This window comes from Martes martes (genome assembly GCF_963455335.1).
Source record: "Martes martes genome assembly, chromosome: 1".
NCBI classification, from domain to species: Eukaryota; Metazoa; Chordata; class Mammalia; order Carnivora; family Mustelidae; genus Martes; species Martes martes.
In genome coordinates this window covers 127,011,683-127,034,126 of record NC_137888.1, presented here as the reverse complement: position 1 = coordinate 127,034,126, position 22,444 = coordinate 127,011,683, and the positions used below count along the sequence as shown (strand labels likewise).

The following is a 22,444-nucleotide window of genomic DNA, read 5'->3' as shown; positions in this document are numbered from 1 at the left end:
AAGCAAAACAATAAAAGCCAAGGACTCTTTCTGGTGGGAGAGGACAGCATGGCCCTAGAGTGGTACCCACTACTCCAGAAGCATCCCCACCAACTTTGGAGAGATGCCCACTCCTTCCTCATCCCCTTGAAGCAGGGGTTGGGGGCCACTCACCAACGCTGGCCACGGTGTACTGGTAGGGCTCTGAGAGGAAGTGCGGGAGGGTGAGGACGAAGGCACCCGAAGCTAGGAGGAGACCCCCAATGCCGATCAGCCGTGGACGGTGCACCCGGCTGCCAAAGTAGCTGACAAAGATGATGAGAATGGCGTTGCTGATCTGCAGAGAGAGCAGAGGGGCCGAATGAGGCCTGAGCCTTTGTGCCTACTCACACACAGAGAAGACTTGATTATACCTGGCCCAGGAAAAACAGGGATGCAAGAGGCCACCTTGTGTCAGTCTCACCCAGAGAGCCCCACAGTGGGCCCAGGATATGCTGATTCAGCTCTCCCGTATTGTCAGAATCCCTTCCCAGCCTCAGCCTCTTGGACCAGACAAAGGAAAGTACCTCGGGACCATGAAAACCTCATAGCCTAAATTTCAACCATCTTAGGCCCAAACCTCTTGGGGCAAAGTCCCAGGAAGCTTCCAGCTCCAGCTGGCTCCTAGGAACAGTACACACGGACTAAATGCCCTAGCGACACCGGCTGAGTAGTCAGAAAAACCACCAAGCAACATGTACTATCTCATTTCCTCATGCAACAACTCTCTTTTTGTGACAACAGTGGGACTCAGAATAGTGGGTAACTTGCCCTGGCTATGAGGTTAGGGACTGCCCGAGTTTAAAGCACCCAGTCTTAACTGGACTGGTCTACTGCCTCTTGGAGAAGCGGGTTTCTGCCCCACAACTCTGCTACTGACCTGGCCCTGGCCCTCCTTGGACTTACTTCCACTCCTGTCAGTGGGGGAGGAGGACTAAGTCACCCCAAGCTCCTTCCCAGCTCTAAGCATCAGTAACTCCACGTTCTTGGTGCTCCCTGGAAGGTGTGGTCTCCGAGCCCCACCTGAGCCAGGGAAGGGAAGTGAAGGCTCAGCTTAAGGAGCAAAGTCTTAAATGATAAAACAGGGTGTCAGCAGATCTTCTGACTACAACTCCATCCAAAGAGATGATCCTCTGGCCCAGAACATAAGCTCCTCTGCACTGGAGGAGCCCTGAATGTCAGTACCCACAGCCCGGCCCCATTCACACCGCGGTCTCCTTCTGGCTGGAAGAGCAGGTGCCCCTGTCTCAGGAAATAGGAACCAGAGTCTTGGTATGTGGCTCTTACCAAGATCACCAACTGGCCTCATCTCAGTTTTCTTACTTGACCTCTCAGCACCATATGATTCAGAGAACCATTCCTTTCTGAAACATTTCCATCACTGAGTTTTCCAGACACCACCTTCTCCTAGTTTTCTTCCCCTGGAGGTTTCTTCTCCCTTTCCTTGGCTGGTTCCTCCTCGCCTCCCTGAACTCTCAGCTCTCCCAGCTCAGGCCCTGAACCTCCGCTCTTGTCTTGGTGAGCTCATCTGGTCCCATGGCTTTCCATGTTCTGTGTGTGCTCCTAATTCTCACAGGCTTAGCACACCCAAACCTCATGCCTCCTCACCTACCTGAAAACCTGGGCCCCCACCCCAGTCCTCTTCATCTCCGTAAACGGCACCTGCCTCCTACCAATGGCTCAACAAAACACCTGAGCGTCATCGCTCACTGCTCTCTCATCAGCCACATGCCGCCGTCAGCTAGCCCACTGACTGGACCTTCCAAGGCCCCCTAGAAGCTGCCTCTCTCCACCTCTCTCACTACCTCCTGGTCTGAGCCACTGCCGTCTCCTCCCTGAACTTCTCACAGCATCCTCCTCCCTGGGCCCCCTGCCTCCACTCTTGCCTCCCTGCAGCCTATTCTCCACCCAGCAGCCAGAGTGGTCCTGCTAACACATCAGGCCACTTTCCCTCTGTTCAGATCCCAAACAGTAAAGGCAAAATCTGCCCCAGAGCCTCCACAGCCCTACGGAGCCAGTTCCCCTTCCCCATGAAGGTTCTGATCTGCTCTCCTCCATCCCTCCCCCTCACTCCACCCCAGCTGCTCTCTGTCTCCAGCTGCTCTCCTAGCTGCACGCACGCACCCTCCTCAGGGCCGTTGTACTTGCTGCCCCCTTCTCTTACTTGTCCACAGGGCTCCCTGGACATCTAACCTACTTTAGACCTATGTTCAGATGGAAACGTCTCATGAAGGGCTTCTCTGAAAAATGAGGGGGTGGCGGTGGATGAAATGGGTGAAGGTCCTCAAAAGGTACAAAATCCCAGTTATAAAAGAAGTAAGTACTGGGATGTGATGATGCCCAGCATGGTGACGACAGTTAATAACACTGTCTTCTTTATGAAAGTGGCCAAGAGAGTAGATCTTAAAAATTCTCATCAGAAGAAAAAAAAGTTGTAACTACGTGAGGTGCTGAATGTTAACTAGACTCATTGTGGAGATCATTTTGCAATATATAAAAAGGTCCAATCGTTATGCTGTATACCTGAAACTAATATCATATTGAATGTCAATTATATCTCAATAAAAAGGAGTTAAGTATAACTTATCTTTATAACAATTAAATATCACTTATAATTTAAGTTATATTTAAATATTTTTATAATTTAAGTTCTATTTAAATATTTTTATAATTTAAATAGTTATTTCAAATATAGCCACGATTGCCCTTCCTGACTTTATTTTTCTTCATGGCACTTGTTGTAGTCTGATATACCAAGTTTTATTTATTTCTATAAACACATGTTACATTTATCACTAGAATGATATATGAGCAGAGAGTTCTGTCTGTTCATTCCTGCCTCCCCGTGCCTAGAGCAGTGTTTGACATATAGTTGGTGCTTTTGAAATATTTGTTGAGTAAGTGAATGAATGAACAATTGATAGGCTTTTTCAAGAGGACACAGTTGCTCAGAAGACCCCTCCTTTGTCATCAAGAGTAAGATTGTTTATAAAACACACAGAAAGGGGGTGTGAAGGTGTGTGTGGGGAGGGGAGTAACACAGCCTGATCCAGGCGGTTGCTCCAGCCCCTGGCCAGATATCATTCCAGGAGATTCTGAAATGCATTCCTGGAAGCAAAGCATTATTCTTAAGCTTCTTAGATTTTATCTCCCCATGTTCTTATTTCTCTATCATTTTTTTAATACATGATTGTGTCGGACTATACCAGCTAAGCTAACTGAAGCTGACTTTAAAAGGTCTGGGTGAGGGATGGCAGAATGCCCCAAAGGGGGAGGAAGACCTGGGGCGCCCAGGCCCCACCCATCTGGACTGGCTCTTCCAGCACTCCCAGAGCATGTGCTCGTTTCTCAGCGGGAAGTAGGACCTCCACAGCTGTTATGGCTGATGCTGGCTTAAGTCCTTGGTCCCCAAACTTTTCTTCAGCAGTGGAGTCCCTTTGCAAAAACAGTTTTAACATAACATAACATAACATAACATAACATAACATAACATAAACATAACATAACAAACATATATTATGCTATATGGTACAATATAATATAATATGATATGACACAATATAATATATCATTTTATAGATATACATGAAGCTGTTCTAGCTGAGGAGAGAAGGGCCTCTATAGTCCATGCCTCAGCCTCTCAGCCCCTCTACAACCAAGCTCCATTGTAACACATCCCTGCCCATCAGTGTCCCCAATCAAGGGAGCCCCAGGCAAACTGGTGGGAGGCATTAAGGATGGGGCCTTGAGGGCTCCCTCTGATTTTGTCTGCTCTGGCCTGGCCTTTAGCAGTGGGCAGGAGAAGCGGCCGCTTCACTAGGCAAGATGCCTGTGTCTTCTCCCATCAGCCAAGCTCTTCACCCTGCTGCTGGCCATTTGTACCCAGCCCTCCTCTCCCCTTCACTCACCCATCAGCCTGGAAAGCTCTGAGACTGGGCAGCAGCCTGATTCTAATATGATACTGATTAGCAGTGTGCTTAGAACACCATGTTGAGAAGAGTCAGAACCTGGACTCAGCTGGAAAGACGACTGTGGTTGATTAGTGACACCTGCCAGGGATAGGACTGCAGTGACCCAAATGTCAGATTCTGTCTCCCCTCCATGAGTGAGGACAATGTGTGCCAGGGGCATTATTAAAGTCATAGGCCAGCCCAAGGAGGGGCGGTCCATGGAGGGGTGCCAGGTCCCTGTGCTGTGATCCGTGTTGTGCGGGAGCTGGCCGAATGGCAGGAGCACAGCCTATGTGGAGGCATCACCAGGAGGCCAAGACACAGATGCACAGACAGAGACACACATGTACACACACACACACACATACACACACACACTAAAACACACAAACACAGACAGGAAGCAGTGGCTCTGGGAGGGAGCTCAGAGGAGAGGGCTTGAGGCCAGTAGGAGTGACTGATGGGCCACAGGGCTGCAGCTGGGCAAGTACCTGCATGTCCCAGGTGCAGAGACATCCCATGTTGGGGGGTGCATACAGAGATTCTGGCCATGTGTTTGCAGGAGAGGATTTGGGGCAGAGAAGGGCTGTGGACAAGGGAGTGAGGAGGACTGGTAGAAGCAGTGGGTTGGGTTCAGAGGGGGGCCTTAGCTTGGGGGCCATCAGCCAGACCTGGGCTCGGACGCTGGCTGCCCTGTTTGTGTGGCTGTGGCCAGCCTCAATGGGGCAATCAGGCTTTAGCTGTAAGCTTCCTCATCTAGAATCACGGCTAGGCAGAGATGCCCCCACTCTTAGGACCTCGAGGGGGATCTGGCCCAGGGCAGGGGCTCCTGAGGGCACTGCTGTGTAGGCCACTGAGAGTGAAGGAGTAAAGGGCAAAGGAGCTTTTCCAGCTGGGAGCAGGACTGGGGATGGGGAAATAGAAAAGGGGCAGCTAGAAAGCACCCCCCACCTTTTTTTTATGGCTCTGTCTTAGAAGCTGGCCTGGTGGAGGCCAGGCTTTAAATTACTACATCAACCTGAATTTCACTAAGGGAAGATGGAATTCTGCTCTGGGAGGGAGAGGCCATACTCCATCCCAAAAGAGTGGGCCTTGTGGAAAGAGAAGAGAGAAGCCAGGCAAGGGAGACCCATCGCTTCACATGGAATGACCAGCGCGTTGCAGCCACAACAGAGGGGGCTCTCCTCTGCCTCTTCCTCCCTGGCTTCCAGTGACTCCCAGCTGACCCTGCCCTTTGACCTCCCACTCCTGATCTCTGGGGCCACACCCATCTTCCTCTAACTCTGATATGCGATCACTGAGGGACAGTGTGAAATCCCCGTTGCCGGGACATCACAGAGAGCTGACCTTGTTTGGAAGTCAAGGCCATTGCGGGGCTCTGGCTCCTGTGATCCTCCTAAGACAGGAGCTACGGGGCCCGGGGCTGCTTCTCCACCCGCACGCCTAGACTCATCTACCCGTGGACCATGGATGAGCAGAGGCCACATAACCTTGTGCGTGGTCACAGAACTCGATGAGATTTACGCAGAGTTGGGAGGCAGACGGCCCAACACAGCCGGGGCAAGCCACGGCACACGCTCAGCCCCAGGGCCTGCATCTGTCAGGTGGGGCGAGGAGAGCACTTGCTCACAGGGCTGCAGTGACTGGGCTCCAGAGTCCAGCGCTGCCAGAGGCTCTTTGCTCAGTGCCCAGTGCAGGGAAACCTCAGGAAATGCAGCTGCCACCACACCGGCCCCATCAAGCAGTCCCTATTCCCCATGTGTACCTCCCAGCTCCCTGTTCCCCTGCCCCTCCCAGAGCCCCCAGCTGAACTCTGGATCTAGGTGGGGGTGCACAAGTGGGGTCTGAGGGACAGAACCTCCTGCTTACCTCATTCAAGCTGGAAATGAGCCCCGAGGAGGAACTGGAGAGCCCAAAGCGCTTTTCAATGGTGGTGAGGCAGCTCTTGAAGTAGGCGCTGTAGAGGAGCTGGCAGAGCTGCAGGAGGCCATGGCAGAGCACGAACACCTGTGGGAGGAAACATGGGCTGCTGAGGCCTCCAGATAGCCAGCCCCGGCCTCAACCCTGGCCTTCCACTGTGGGACCTCGGAGGGAGGCCAGCAGTCTGGCCTGTTTCCTCACCTGTTAACGTGGGAACACTCTCATCATGGGATGGTCTTGAGGGTGAAACAGTATCAGGGTTACACCCATGATTTACACCCCACCCCAAGGACTGGCTCAATGCCGTCCACCATTCCCTTCATTCCTGCCATTCACATCCGGTCAGCATAAACGGCCCTGCAGGACCACAGTGCTGGAGAAGCACCCCCGAGGCAGGGGCCTGACTCACCAGCCCCACATCCAGGGCACTTAGCACTGGGGAGTACCCTCACTGCACCACCGAGCCCAGCAGGCACTGCTTTGCCCTCCCTCCAGTGTCCTGGGAGGCCTGGAGGCAACTCTCCAGCCAGTGCAGCTCACTCCCAGGGACACAACAAGCCCTGGGTCACATTGCTTCACTCCTCTTGACCTGTCCTCCATTCCCCTCTCTAGCATCAGCACCCATTCTCTGAGGCTCACCTCTAATTCACCATGATGGTGCAAACCGCCTGGTTTGAATGGCTACCCCCCCAGTCCACCTCTCATCTGGGGTGTCTGTGATTGTGCTTGCTTCTCTTGCATGGATAATAGGGGTCCCAGGAAGGCCCCAGGCCACTGTCCCCGCATCGCACCCTGCCCCATAAGCCTGTCCCTGTGGGTCTGAGTGAATGTGAGTGTGAGTTTTGGATTGATGGGACAGATACACAGCTGCGAGGGTGGACAGCAGTTTGTAGCATCTGGAGTTGGCTCCAGGCTGAGCTCTGGGATTTCCTGGGTTCTCGGCTGGTGTGCTGGGCCAAAGCAAGCTCAGAGCCAGGAGTCCCACATCCCTGAGCTCCCCTGTGAGGTGCCCCTTTCTGGAGACTGCACTTTTCCTTCAGGGAAGGGTGGGGTGCCCTTACGTTTCATGGCCTGCCAAAGTTCTTCTCTTAATTGAAGGCCTGGCATCTTAGGACAGCTATTGGGGCTCCACCTTCATTTCCGTTTCCTTGCACAGCTGAGCCCACCCCGTGTGCAGGGGCCTCTCTCCAGACTGTGGGATCAGAGCTGACTTTCCCCATCCTACCTGCCAGGGCAGAGCCTTTGTGAGGCCAGCCTGGGGCTTCTGACAGGGCCCAGCACTGGCTGCCTGCCCATGCATCAGGCTCACGGTTTCCAAATCCAAGGAGGCCGTTACACCCACAAAACCACACGCCTCTCCCGACTGCATCCTGCCTGAGCCCGCGGCCACCTAGCTCCTCACCAGGGACAGAAGGAAGCCTGCCCATCTGCAGGGAGAGGGAGCACCCCCTCCCTGCCTCCCTAGGGAGTCTTTGCTCTGCTTCCCCTCATATATTGGCATTCTTGAGATTTTATGATAAAGGTGTTTTTGAAAACTAGTCCCCTGTCTTTTACAAATGGGGAAACTGAAGTCCAGAGAGGGGGATCCCAAGTGACTGCCCAGCATCCTGCATGCAGTCAGCCCTCTGGGTTTAGAGGCCAGGCACTGGAGATGCCTGGGGTGGACCAGTCTGGGGCTGCCTCTCACTCCACCGAGCTCCCTTAGACAGTTCCCGCCCTCTTGGGCCCCAGATTTCCCTGTGAGGTAATTGGGCTAAATTGGTGGCTCTTAACTCAGTTTTGATCCATAATCACCTGGTGGGAGGTGGTGGTGTCTTTGAAATCTAGAAGTCAGGCCCAACCCAGGCCTCCCGAATAAAAATTGGGGGAAGCCCCCTGATTTCTCCCTGCACCTCTCCTACTGGCCCAGTGCTATGCAAGCAGGTCCTGCCTCATCCCCAACCCACCTCTCTCCCTGGATTACTGCAGCCATCTCTCATTGGCATCCTGTCTGCCCCCTTAAAACCTTTCCTCCCACCACCCCAGAGACAGCTTTCTCAAACTCAAATGCAAGCAGGCTGTCCCTCAACTAACATTGCTCACTGCCCCCTGCCCCCATTCCCTATAAGATAAAAACCCATGCCTTTGGTATGGTATTGAAGATGTTACAGATCCTAGACCTTGTCTGTCTCCGGCTCCATGCCTTGCTGTGGCTGTGTTTTATGAAGACTGGCTACACCTGTATCTCCTGTCCTACATGCATCTCTTCCAGTGTGACAATGACATTCCTTCATCAAGAGGTGGGGGTCTCTGTTCCCTCACCTTCAATCTGGGCTGATCTTAGTTGCCTGCTTCTAATGAAGAGAATGAAGCAGAAGTGACTCTGTGTGACCCCTGAAGCTAAGTCCTGATAGAGGATCCATCTGGCCCCTTCTCTCTTGGGACCCTTAGAAGCCAGACATCACCTTGTAAGGAAGCCCAATCTCCCCTGGTCATGGAGTGGTCACATGTCGCTGTTCCCACCAACTCCAGCTAAAGTTTCGGTCGGCAACCAGCATCTGCTGCCAGACGTGTTACTGAAAGAGTCTCCAGAGGATTCCAGCCCCAGCCTTCATGCCAAGTGGAGCAGAAATGAGCTATCCCACCAAGCTTATGTAGACGACAGATGTGTGAACAAACTGAATGCTGTCATTGTTTGAAGCACTAAGTTTTGGGTCGCTGTGTAATGCAGCACTAGATGCTTGCAACACCTGCTGCCACACACCTTGCCCTTCAAACTTCATCAAGGTCATACGACTCAAGTTCCCCACAGCACACATTCATTGCCTGTGTCTTTGCTTGCTATCTGGACAGAATTATCTTCCCCTTCTTGGTCTGCATAATTATGTCTTCTTGGCTTGTTTTGCCCAGCATGGGGCTCAGTCATGAGTCTAGTTCAAAGTCGGTTCTAAAAATCCCAGTACCCCATTGCTGCAGAGGCCTCTTGTTGGCTTGGCTCATGGTTGGCATTAGAAGGAGCATCTGGCAGGAGTGAGGACTGTCATAACGGCCTGGGAAAAAGTACGAGGTCTGACCAAAGTATGGCCATGGGGATGTAGGGAGAGAGCTGCAGAGGTTGAACTGACAAGGCTCTCACCGATTCAAGGTGGAAGAAAAGGGGCCGAGTTTCCAGTCTCAGGGCCAGGAATGGGGCAAGGCCATTCCTGAGACAGGGGCCCCAGGTGGAGGGGTGTATGTGGAGAGGGAGGGCAGCGAGTTCAGTTTTGGAACACCTGAGTTTCTGAGCATGAAGCTCAGAAAAGACCAGTCTCCCTCTAACCAAATTAGTAATGAATTAATAGGAGTGACTAACCTCTACCAAATTCCCCAGCAGTGTCATGAGAAGAAGGTGAGGACAGTGGGGAAAAAAATCTGTCTCAGGTCTTTTCTGAAAGGTGTGCCTTAGGTCTTTTCCAGAAAATGCAGAAATGCAGAAATCCCCCATTTTCTACCCCCTGATATGAGGTGGGAGACCCACCTAGAGCCAGCCAGCACCTTTCCACATCCTATGCCTCTCACAGGTCCATCACTTCTGGCCACTGCGGCCCTGTCGGGTCTGGGTGCCTTCTGGGTGTCTTGGCAGAAAGGCTGGTGTACACGTGGGCCAGTGGCTTCAGCAGATGGAGAGGAATGAGAAGATATATGGCCACCAGGGAGAAGATGCCAGCAAGGGGAAGAAGTGGATGGATGGTCCTTGCAGAGCATTCTGGCCAGGGCCACTCAAGGTCACAGCCATCTGGCCCCACTTACTGAGCTGACGCGGACTGGACCCTGGGACCATCATCCAGGTTGCTTGACCTTACCAAGAACCCATTCCATGGCCAGCCTGAGATGGAGCAACAAACTGTCAACACTTGCAGGAGAAATAGAACATGGGGTTTAAGAGTCTCTGGGGACGCCCTGGTGGGAGGAGTGTCGCACAGAGGAGGGATACTCAGTAACTGGAGACTTCTTCCACTCCCCTCACTTGCGAAGTAACTGAGCCTCTCTGTTGCTGCCTGAGAAGTCTAGAGCCGAATTTCCCACAAGGTGCCACGCAGAACACCCCTCACTCGAGATGCTTGAAGTTGAAAGTATTCCCAGGAGAAAAAAGTTTGGAGAATTTTGCTTACGAATATCCTGCCTCATGAATATTTACAATTCATATTAGCATATTAAAGACTTTGAGAAAGTCAAGAACTGCTTAACGGCTTATCCAAATTTCTCCATACTTCTCCAACCATGGAGACCCCCTCGCCCAACATACACTTCTAAAAAATATACTTGACAGATGGTAGCACCTTGCAAAATACACTTTGAGGGAGATCCCATGTCACTTTTAGAAAGCAGCTTACTGGTAGAATCAGCCCTGTGAATTCTTCACAAAATGAAAATAAAATAAAGATGTGTTACACAGCCCTATTATCTTTCATAAAATAGCGCACCATGATTTCCTATCCCCTCTCTCTACTTTTTTTCTTTTTCGTGGCACTTCTTGCTTCCTAAAATTATATCATTCTCACTTACTGGCATGTCCCCCCACCAGACAGAGACTGCAAGGAAGAAAGATGATGAATGGTTTTTAGGGTGCTACTTCCCCATTGCCTGGAACAATCCCTGGTCCGCAGCTGGGGCTCAGTTGTCAAGTGAATGAATGTGTCTTTAAATGCGCTAATTCATGAGTCCTTGCTCCAGAAACTCGTCTGTCAGAGTAGCCATTCAGGAAGCTGCAGGTTCATTGTAATGGTCTGTCCTCAGTCATATATGAACCCCCCTTCAGTGTTGCCTTAGGTCAGTCCTCAGGCTATAAATGTCACAAGGCACAAAGAAGCATGTGTCCCCTCTGCTGCCCCATTCGTTTACTGGGCTCAATGCTAAATCATTGTTGGGTGTTTCTAAACTCAAACTAAAAAGTTCAACAATGGCATTTATGTCTGAAGGAGCTTTCTGGGGTGGTAGAAATATTTTATGTTTTGATTGTGGCTGTCCTTATTCAGGTATTTACACTGTCAAAACTCATCAATCATTTAAAATCTGAGCTCTTATTATATGTACACTATATTTCAATAGAGTTGATTTAAGGAAAAATTAATTTTTAAATAGACTTGCAACCATGAAAGCATTCAAAATAATGTTCTGAGGCTTTGAAGGCAATTCCACAATTTTGTTTTTTCTTTTTTTTTTAAAGGGGCAGGGAGAAGCACAGAGAGAGAGAGAGACAGAGAGAGAATCTTAAGCAGGTTCCACACCCAGTGAAGAGCCCAATGTGAGACTCAATCCGAGGACACTGAGATCATGACCTGAGCTGAAATCAAGAGTTGGACGCTTAACCAGCTGAGTCATCCAGGCATCCCATTTCATTTTTTAATATTATGAGCATTGGCAGTGTCATTGGAATACATGTATTTATTCAAGGAGCCCACTTTGAAGGGGGAGAACCCATGTACAGGGCGAACTCTGCGTGGGTGCCAGTATAAACAGCTAGGTTTCCATGTGTGTAAAACTGTGCATGTCTTTAGACACATCTTGCAGAAGGAAGCTCGAGGAGAAGGCTAACATGAGGGACTGTTCCCACAAGGCGTGGTGTGTGGGAAGCTCTAAGACCCAAATCCTCACACCCACAGCTCCATTCCTCCCACAGCACTAACAAATGTGAAGAGGACGCCTGGAGAGGAAACGGGGGTGGTCATGAAGATCTTTCTTCTAGTGAAGAGAAATCTTTTTGCTACTTGTGTCCAAGAGCTACAAAAGGCTGATGAGCAGCTGTGATGGCAAGTGGAGGTTCAGACTGGGGTCCAGGTCAAGCTTCCGGATGTAAGGAATAAAGCCATAAAGAGTGAACCATAAGGACACTATAAGGACAAGGAGGGAAAGCTTCGCAGCTCAGGATGCATGAGAAATGGTCAAAGTGCAGACAAGATGGGGTGTCCTTGACTCTACCTGTTCATCACCCTCTTTTTCAACCTAAGCATTAGGATGACAATCTGAGGCATCCACTCATGATTATAGAGACCCTGGGCAGAAGTTCTGAAATGCAAACCCCATGAGGTTGCTACCTGTTTGATCACTGACTCTGCTGTGAACCACTTCTGATTTTGTCCACACATATCCTGGGGAAGGCAAAACTCCAAAAAATTCACCGAGCCTGAGGTCCACTAGGATGTGATGTCTCTGAGATAATTTGGTATATGAGGGAGCCTAGGAGTGGGAAAAAAACCCTTTGGGGGGGTGGGGGGGGCTAACCAAGACGTAGGCTGTGCCTGCCCAGTTTGAACAACTGCTTCATTCTACCAGTGGCTGCTGCCAGCAATCCCAACAGAGCTGTTCTTCAGAAAGAAGGAAGGAGGGAAGGAGGGAGGGAAGGAGGGAGGGAGGGAAAGAGGGGAAGGAGGGACAGAGGGAGAAGAAAGAGAAAAGAAGAGCACAGTAAGACCTTATTCTCACTTTCCCCAGCAATCTGGGGAGAGTTCAGGGGTGTGCTGAAGGCCACTCTCCAGCTTTCTGAGGGAGGGAGGGAGCAGACTCCACAGTGCTGCTTGCTTTCATCCCTCCAGCCTCCGGGAGTCAAAGTCTGGCTGCAGTATCCCTTCTGTTGCCCTTGTCCCTAGGCCGGAGCTGAGCGCACCCCAGACAGGCTCACACATCTGGTGGGAAGCACCAGACCTGCACGGCCATGCTGACAACCCGAGGGGATCTGAGCGACACCTGGCTTTTAGAAACCCTTTTTCACAGTCAATTGGAATCCCTCCTATGTAATCACAAATCCACTTCCATCTCTTTTCTCTTTTTCATCTTTCCCCTTTATTCTGAATCAATGTATCACACACATATGTTTAAAAAAAAAAAAAATCAAGTAACACCAAAGGGCTTAGAACGTTGAGGCCCTGGCCTGCACTCAGCTCTAGCCCACCACCTATGCTACAGGACGGGGACAGCCGCCTCTGGGGTCAGCTTTTCTGTGCATTACATCCATGCATATCAAAATAACACCTTGTTTTGCAGTTTCCTGATTTGTCACTGTGGACCGCCTGCCATTAGAGGAGAGGATTCAACTCCCTCGCTCTTGTGTCTCCCACCCTTCCCCCTGCTCCTCCCAACTTGTAATCGTTCTCTGCATTTGTGTGTTAATATTGGACATTTCACTCCGTGGCAAGCCAGCTGGGAGCCTGAAGGAGCAGGGCTTCCCTGCTCAGCACACACCCATCCTAGCTGATGGTTCCTCAGCTCATGGAGAACATTGTCTGTGCTTTCCAGGGGTCAAAGGATGCTCTATATTGCCCCCTCGGGGCTCGGCCCCACTTCTCATTTCTGTCTCTGCAACACCTACTCATTCTAAGTCTGTTGCTCTCTAAGGCTGTGCCCAGTCCAAGGGCTCCCCACACTGTAGGCCCCATGCATGCACCTGGGAACAGCCCTTCCTTGGTCCACTGACATTCCCAACCATCTCCATATTGCTGAAATTATTGCAACTGTTCATCTACTCATAATCTCTTTCCCTTTTCCCTCTTTTTTTCTGTTACTGGCTTTCACCATTCTTTCATTCTTTATTCTCATTATAATGAGAATGATGGAATCGAGGGAAGACAAACATGCGCCCAATCTGCCATCTTGAATCATAAACCCAATGTCTTTGTTGGTGCTAATCTAGCAAACAAATTGATAATTCTGTGCCCACTTTTCCAATGGGGGAAAAAAGCAGTACACACTTGTCAGTGGACTAAACAGTCAAAGCAAAATGTGTGCCCATGTCTTTCTCTACAACTCTCCCCCATACCTCCCTGTTACATTCATGCATTCTGCCACCTCATTTATTTGACCACAGTCTTCCAGAGTGGTTGGAGTGCCTCCAACAGAAGGCACATGGCCAGAGAGTGGTGCTGGCTCTGGGTGTCTGCCCAGCTCCACTGGTATTTGTGTCTTTCAGTGTCTCTACCCTCATAGCCCATTGTCAGTCCTGGCTGGCAGTTCACCACATGGGTAAGACCTAGGAGGTGAGGCTCTGGGCAAAAGAGGCCATAGTGCAAATGGGGATGAAGAAGGCAACTCAGAAAGGGTAACTCCTGGCTGTTGCCCAGTGACCTCAGAGACAAGTAGGCCTCTCAAAGGGGAGGCAGGTCTCTGGGAGGGCTCCTCTGAGGCCCACCTGAGAGGCTCCTCAGAGCTGGATGGGAGACAGGTATCCTTTTCCCTGTCCGCCAAAAGAAAAAGAAGGGAGCCAAGCAAGGACTCAGATGTGAAAAGCCTCCTTCACCAGTTGGCCTCTTTACCCCTCCTGTACCTTTTGTAGGGTGTGACTTTGGATCCAAACCATGGCCCCGTGGCCCCAAAGGGAAATGTCTCTTTCAAGAAGTGATTCAGGAAATCAAATATTTTCCCATGCAGGAAGACTGTCTGAACAAGATAAAGTTCAGAGATTCAAAATAGCCAGTCTTGGGTCAAAGTTGATGGTATTCATAGTGGCGATAATAAAAGGTATCTTTAGTATTATTACGAACTAGAAAAATGCCTTTGATATGACAGGGTCCTGGGAGCCCTTGGAAGTCTAAAAATCAGGATAATCTAAAAAGAAAAACATGATTTCCACTACTGCTTCCTTGTTCCTTAAGAGGGAAGTAGCCAGGCTGGAGAGTTGCAACTGGGAACCAAGGGGAGGCCAGTTAAGCCAGGCCCCTGATGGGTCTCTCCAGTGCCCCCTTGGCAGCCTCTACTGCCCACACAGTGGCCTTACTGTATAGCAGGGTTCTCCTCATGTGACTGAGAAAGTCCCCTCTCCGAGGCCTGTGAGAGCTGCTTCAGGGAGGATAGAGGCTCAGTGGAGGCCAGGAGGCCACAGGAAATCACAGCTGGCACGGAGGAGCATCACACCCAAGTGGGCTCTCTCCCACTTTCATATTACCCAGGGGGTCCTGGCCAAGGCACCTCTTGGAGCTGGGTCCCCAATGAATTGAATTAGATGAGATCTTTTGGTCATTTTTTAGTTTAGTCTACTCAGCTTTGATAAAAATCTCACCTGAAGGCCTCTATGTGAGACTGAAATTAGGATGGACACTGAAAGTCCCAACCTGCATAATTCCTTTAGTTTTTGTTATTATTTTGTCTTTTTGTATTTAGTATTATTATGGGCTAGAAAAGGCCTTTGATAAGCCAGAGTCCTGGGGGTCCTTGCAGGTATATAGACCAGAATCATCTGTAAAAACATACAGCTGCCATTGGGGTGTCCTTGTCTGAGGGGACGCCGGGCACAGAAAAGGGAGGTACAAGAGCTCTCTAGCTCCTAACACGGGTGATCTTGAATACTTTGGGCTGTGGTTGTTTTGTCTAGGTTTTCTCCTGTCTGACACTTGGCTCCAGGGAGGGAGAAGGCAGATGGCTGGGCTGATTTGGTATCACTTGTGAGGGAAGATAAAATGAAGAACAGAGTGAGGGATGGCCTGGGATGATGGAAACCTGAAGTCTGGGCTTTAGAAATCATGGATTAAAAAGAAAATTCTGGTAGAGATGAAACATGAGCACATGAGACTAAAGGAATTTATCAGATTAGCTAGGAACACGGTGCTCAAGGGTTCTCAGAAAAACCAAAACTTTGAAACAAACCTATCATTGACATTTATGTGAATACGTGTCCAAATTCTTCTGCAGAAATTCCCGAAATTATTTACTTATTTTTTAAGTCAGAAAAGCTTTCCTTCGTGGAGTACAAGTGTCATTTGTGTTTTCCGGAATCTGGCACAAGAGTAATTTGTTAGAGTGAAACAAGGCACTGTTAGGGAAATTGCTTTGAATTCACGTATGACAGGAAAAGAACATTCAAACTGTATTAATATGGAGACTTCAACCTATTTTATATTCTTCCTATACTTTGTAGTAAAAAGACAGGTTGTTACTATTTTCCCCTCACTTCCCTGAAGAGGGGGAAGCTAGTTTTTCAGAAGGAGAGAAAGCGGGGACTGGAGACATGGTATCCAAAGAGCTCAGAACCCTGAAGCTGATCCCCAGGAAGCTGGTGGGGAGGAAGGCAGGCTTGCAGCTCTGGGGAAGCACCAAGGGGCTATTTTCTTCACATCACCTTGTCTGTTTACTTATTTTGTGTTCCCCCGTGTGTCAGTCTTGGTCACCCTCTATCTTCTGCATCCGGCTATCCGGCACATAATAAATGTCCAGTCAATATTTGCTGCGTTCTGTTCATCCCCATACTACCCTGAGAGGCAAGCAGGATTCCTTTCATTTATGGATGAGGAAACGGAGCTTCAGGGAAGCTTACACAATTGTCTCATGTCACGCACCAGGTAAATGGTAGCAGCCAGCTGATGCCAAATTAGGCCGTCATCCTGCTCCACCAAGCTGCCCAATCTTATGAGAGAATTTGGGGGAAGAAGGCATCCCTAAAATTGTTTCTATCGAGATTGGTTATCGGGGCACCTGGGTGTCTCAGTCAGTTAGGCGTCCAACTACTGGTTTCAGCTCAGGTCATGACCTCAGGGTTGTGAGACGAAGCCCCGTGTGGCATCAGGCTCTCTGTTCAGTAGGGAGTCTGACTGGGATTCTCTTCCTCTGCCCCTCCCCCACACGTGTGTGCGTGCTCTCTCTCTCTAATAAATAAATCTTAAAAAAAAAAAAAAAAAGATTGCTGGCTATGTAATTGCCAATCTAGTGGCCTCCAGAGGTGGCTTACCTAAGTTCTGCAGTGTTCGACACATTTGTTCCCCTAACCTCTGTGATGTCACCCGCCATCTCAGTGCTCTTGCTCTGACTGTCTCTTCTTAGAAAGCCCTTTTCTGGCTTCTCAGATAATGAGGGTGGTATCTGGGCTCTGTCCTCAGCCCCTTTGCCCGTCTCCCTATACAGGCTGGCACTGGGCACCCCACTCACCCTGCAGGGCCACCGTGGAGGCCCACTGACACCCCCTGGCACAGCTGGAGGCAGACCCCCCCCCCCCGCTCAGCGTGGACCACGCAGTGAACTGCATTCCACACATTGCAGCTTTGACGCCCCGCCAGTATCTGAGATTTGTGACCCAAACCATTATCTTCCCCTGGGTCGTCTCCACTTCTCATTTCAGTTCTTGCCCTGGGACGTCAACCTCCAAACCAAGACTCAAATCCACACCAAGCTCTCCAGCCCCACTGCCGCCCTCTACTCCAGTCACTATCAGATCCCACCTGGCCACTGTGACAGGTTCCTACCCTTTTCCTCAGCCTACTCCCTCCTCCTTGCAATCTGCTCTTGGGCCAGTAGTCATCTTTTCAGAAACTTGAAGTATAACATTCACACAAAAAAGGCATAAGTCACAGAGAACAGCCTGACAAAATTTCACACACTGAGGCCACGTAAGGGACCAGTACCCAGATCAAAAAGCAGAAAGGGCCTTGCTTCCCAGAAGCCCCTCGTGCCCTTCTCTGCCACGCCCCACCTCCCGGGGAACAGCTCTCCTGACTTCCAGCAGCACAGGTCAGGCTGCCTGTTCCGTACTCCACGGAAATACTATGGATCACATACTACGTCAGCATGGTCTTCTGAAAATGGAGATCAGAGCCTGTCCTGACCCTGTCAAAAACCCTCCAACAGAGTCCCACCAGCTCAGATTAAAAATAAGCAAAGTGCCCCAGCCTCCAGGGCCCTCCCTGTCCCAGCCCCCAGGCACCTTCTGCTCTTGCCACATTACCCACCACCTGGGCCTCTTCTCAGGTACCGAGTTACCTCTGTTCAGCCTGGGGTAGAAAGTGGAAACTGAGCGGAAAATTCATAGCCCCCATGAGATGAGGTGTTGCCTCAGAGCCTTTGAGGGTGGAGGTCATTCACCCTCCCCAGGGGCTCTTTACTCGCGTCCCCTCCCTGATCTTTCTGGTGGTGGAGAATGTCCCTCCTGTTGCACACTCCCCATTGTTCATTGGGGCAGTGAGCCCTGGCTGCAATTACAGCCACCTGCCTTATTTGGGGCCCTGAGGCAATCCTGGTGCCTCACATGTACCTGTCACGGGGCAGAAGGGCAGAGGAAGGAAACAGTCGCAGAAGCGGGGCTGCTACTTGATGAGAGGAGGCTATGGCTTGACCCATGCTTCATAACCAATAATTCAATGGGAAAGATTACATTTCGGCAAATGGCACCACTGGTTCCCGAGGTCCCCGTAAGCCATAAGCAAGTGGATGTGAAGTGATTAAAAGGTACTGTAAATTCCTTGTACAATGAGTTGTTTTTTTCCTTCCTATTGTATTCCAAAAAGTTCTGGAGCCTGGTAAGTTGCTTAGCAAGCCCTTGTAACTTCTTTCACTCTCCTCAGAGTTTCACCCTGGACCAGCTCCCTATCAGAGCTCCCAAGCATCTCCATTTGTAGAAATGAAAGCTCAGACCCCTTTTTGACTCTTGGCCCCGCCAGGTGCAGCAACAGAGGAGAGACTGGAGCCTCACCCCTGCAGGGTGAGGAGGGGAGCAAGTGAGTGAGCATCTGGGTGTGGTCTGGCCCACTGGGTGAGGAGTCTGAGAAGGTTCAGTAGAAACAGGTGGGTACCCTGGCAGGATAAGGAAGGAGCCCTTGCCCAGGGAAGCCCCCGCCAGGGACAGCCCATGCTCACCTACTCTCCGCTGAGTAAACCATCCCCAGCCTCCCCTGGTAAACCACAGCATGCTCAGCCCATCAAAGCCACAGGGAGGACTGAGAACAAAGCATCCAGAGCCTGTAAGAGAGTCAAACACAGCTTGAGAGGAGGCTGAGCAGCTGCCCAGCCTGAAAGGCCAAGGCACAGACATGTATGTGTGGCTGCCCACGGGTGCAGACCAAGACACCGCGCTGGGTTCCACTCCTGGTGGGTCAGCACTCTCTGTCCTGCCGCTTTGGTGTCAGGGTGCCCCCAGAGGCTGCGGCACAGACACAAAGGGGCACGCAGGCACACACATGCACCAGATGGGCACGCTCAGCCTGCCACGCCCATCACGTGCACACACACAGGTGGGGACTCCCCTGCAACAGGCCTGTCAGTGGCAGGGACATGTTTTCCCACATGGGAACATGTCACACCCCGTTCCAATTGTCTTGGCATTCCCCTGCATGCTCAGGGACACAGGATTCACAGTCCCGGGCTGTTCTCCCAGAAGCCCACACCCTTCCAAGATCCCATCACTCTGGAAGAGAGGTAACCCCCTAAAACCCTGGCCCCAGGTGGAGCAGGCCCTTGGCAGCCAAGACATTCAAAGGAAAACCCAACCTGCAACAAAGTGAAGTGATTGCTCCCACGTAGGAAAACCACCACATTTCTGTAGTTATTCCCTCCCTCTGTTCTGCTGGTGGCAGGCGGAAGGATGGCAGGAGGAAAGGGCTTTGTCCCACACTCGAATTTCTCTACCCCCTCTGATACTTCAAGGGAATAAAATATCTTCCCTAAGTGCTAAGCTATGAGCATGATTCCAGAATCTGCCACCCGACATCTTATAGATCACAAGAGGGGCGTGCTCCCTGGTAGTCTCTGTTCCCATGAGAGTCAAAATATCAAAGATATAGACCCAAAGGGTTATACCACCTACAGTGCTGTCCCCCAACACTCTTTGTTATGATCCTCATGACTGATCTCATGTGTCTCTACACCCAACTCCCTCTGCCTCTGAAATGCACAGCAAAGTACTAGGGACACTCTCTACCACGTATGCTGGGCCCAGCCTCCTTGCTGGGGATGACGGGTTTAACTCTATCCTTGGATTAGGTTAGGGTCAAAGCCCTGACTCCTGGTACCTGTGAATGTAACATTATTTTGAAATGGGCTCTCTGCAAATGTAAGCAAGTTAAGGTGAAGTCATACTGGAATAGGGCGGGCCCCCAGCCAATGACTGATGTCCTTATGAGAAGAAACTTGGGGGGCGCCTGGGTGGCTCAGTGGGTTAAGCCTCTGCCTTCAGCTCAGGTCATGATCTCAGGGTCCTGGGATCAAGCCCCGCATCAGGCTCTCTGCTCAGCAGGGAGCCTGCTCCCCTTCCTCTCTCTCTCTGCCTGCCTCTCTGCCTACTTGTGATCTCTGTCAAATACATAAAATCTTAAAAAAAAAAAAAAAGAAGAAGAAGAAATTTGGATACCGAGATACACAAGATAATGGAGGCAGAGAATGCCTGATGTGTCTACAAGCCAAAGAATATACTAAGGACTTCGGCCAGTCACTAGAATCTGTGACCCCCTTGGTCTTCATCTCCTCATTCAGTGACAGAATCCTGTCCCTCTGGTCCAGCTGTCCTCAGCTCACCCTCGCAGAAACCTGTTTCACCTCCGCTGGGCCACCACCTCTCCTCCAGCTCCAGGGAGGGTGTTCTCACTGACTTTCTAGGTGACTGAGGAAGCAGCTTGCTTTATTTTTCAATTGTTAAGTCCCTCAAATTCACCCAGCTATTTCCTTAATTCCTCTATTAGTCACTTATTGTCCACTGTGGGCAAACACAGTAATAGCCAAGGTCTCCTGCACTGGGCACCCGTTTCCTGCCTCACCCGCGTTCCCATCCTTGATCGGTCTTGCCTTTAGGCTCCTCTCCCCAACACTGGGTGTCTCTTTACTCATTCTCAGGTTCCTCTGCCTTCTATCCACAGCTGGAGGTCCCTGAGAATGTTCCCCAAATACACAGAAATCTGTTGCATGTGAGCCAATAGTTATAGGAAGCCCATGCAAAATGGGGGTGTGGTGTGCTCCTTCTCTCCTCCAGCTGAAACTCTTTCCCCTTCTACCTTTCAGAGCTGTTGCACAGAATGCCCTGTCTTCCTGGCTGATGACAAATTCTCACCAGGATCAGTCCACCTGCAAGCATTCTGCCATAGGCCAGAGAATAGATTCTACTCACCATTTTTTTCTAGATCTATAGAGGATACAGCTCCAGATTGACTTGCTCTTTCAGACTTTTCCTTTTCCAGACTCACTGCAAACCTGGGCCTGTCAGCATGCACACCTGTAGGAGGCCTCCTTCCTTTGCACGGCTGGCTTTGGGAGGCACTTGTGTCTATTCCTTAAACACACCTCTCTGCATGTGGGTTCTGCCTCCTGTTCATACTGTTCTCTGCCTAGAACTCTCTCATGCACCCTGCCCTCCCTTGACTCCTTGTTGTCCTAGCTCTGATTTCCCTGTCAAGCTCTGTTTGCACATTACTTTATTGCCATCACCCTTGTGATTTCAGGGCAGTCATGGTTATATTGGGGAGAGGGGTCTAGTCCCAAAGACCTCACTTAGTTCAAAACACACACAAGTCAAGACTTACCCTTCACTGCATGTGGGCTCTCCCTATGATGACTGAAACAGCGCCTCCCTCTGGCAAAGGTGCAGACACAGTTTATGATTCCTTTGGACTGCCAGCTCTGATAGATTTGATTGGGGGCTGTGAGTGTGTGCATGTGTGAGCGTGTGTGTGTGTGTGTGTGTGTGTGTGTGTGTGTGTGTGTATGTGTGGTGTGTCTAGTTGGGGGGGTGCATTATTTGCTTGTTTTGCCCAGACGGAACATAAAAAATAATGTGATAAGCAGATGTGTATTGAATACCATCATGGGCCAAACATATTCCATAGGAAACCAAGGGCCAAGCAGGGCCAGACCCCTCCTGGGGCTCCCATTTGTTAAGAAGATGAGGGATATGTACACAATAGCAGTATCTGCTTGTAAGGGGATATGGAAGGTGCTGGAGTGGCCATACATGTAATGGTGCCAGAAGCGCTCTGAATGTGAGACCGTGAGGGAGAGGTCCCTGGAGAAATGAGGTCAGAGCTGGGTTTTGAGGATGAGGAGAATGTCAGAATGTAGAGAGGAACAAAGCAGTCATCCTTGCCCAGAAGACAAGATGAGGAGTAGAAAAATGCAAGCATGGATTAGGGGTCAGGAAATAATCTGGTTAGCCTGAGAAAGTTCTGGTTAGGTGAGAGGAGAAGACCAAGTCAGGGAAGAGGATCGGTGCCTAAGGAGAGCCACAGAATTTTCTCTCTCTTGGGCCATCACTGAATACTTGTGGGCAGTGATAATGCTTGTCAACCTGTTCTAGAAGGTTAACCACTAACAAAAGGAGGAAGAGAGGAGAGAGAAGAAAGATGAGAGGCAGGTAGACCCATGCAAGGTCTTGGAAGAGGTAGAAGAGACCTCCTGTCCGGGGGTGACCATGGACCGGTGGATATTGGCATGAGAGATGAGCTCCAGGGGTGGCCGTGACTGGATGACGAAGTGGAGGTGTGGGGTGGTGAGCAGCCAAGGAAAGGGAAGGAAGGAACTCAAAAGACAATGGAATCAGGGTGAGTGGTGACAACTATTTCACCTCACACCCAAGGAGAAAGGAAAAGATCCTTTGGACCATATGGAACTCAAGGACTAACCTCCAAAATAAAATGGAAACTTAGTAGCTACATGTAGGGTTTTGAAATAAATCCGCCCCTTGGGCTTTATGCAATGTTGACACTATACTCCTTGAGCAAGACTACAGCTATGGGAAGATGTCTTGTCCCATTACCTCTTTCACCTTTTGCTCCTTTTCCCTGAGGCCAGAAGAGCTCTATGCCTTGTTAGAATCCACAGAGCTGTAAGTTACCATCTTTGAGATGGAGAGTTTGTCTGAAATG

At 50.4% G+C, this 22,444-nt stretch overlaps 1 protein-coding gene across 1 annotated transcript in view; it reads right to left on the bottom strand.

Annotated features, from left to right (window-relative positions):
• Positions 1–22,444, bottom strand: part of SLCO2A1 (solute carrier organic anion transporter family member 2A1) — a 78,898-nt gene that overhangs the window by 36,814 nt on the left and 19,640 nt on the right. Inside the window, exons 2-3 of the mRNA XM_080813830.1 lie at positions 5,838–5,975; positions 154–316 (exon numbers count right to left, since the gene is read on the bottom strand). Coding sequence (XP_080669956.1) covers positions 154–316; positions 5,838–5,975 — 301 coding nt within the window. The remainder of the gene's footprint in view (positions 1–153; positions 317–5,837; positions 5,976–22,444) is intronic.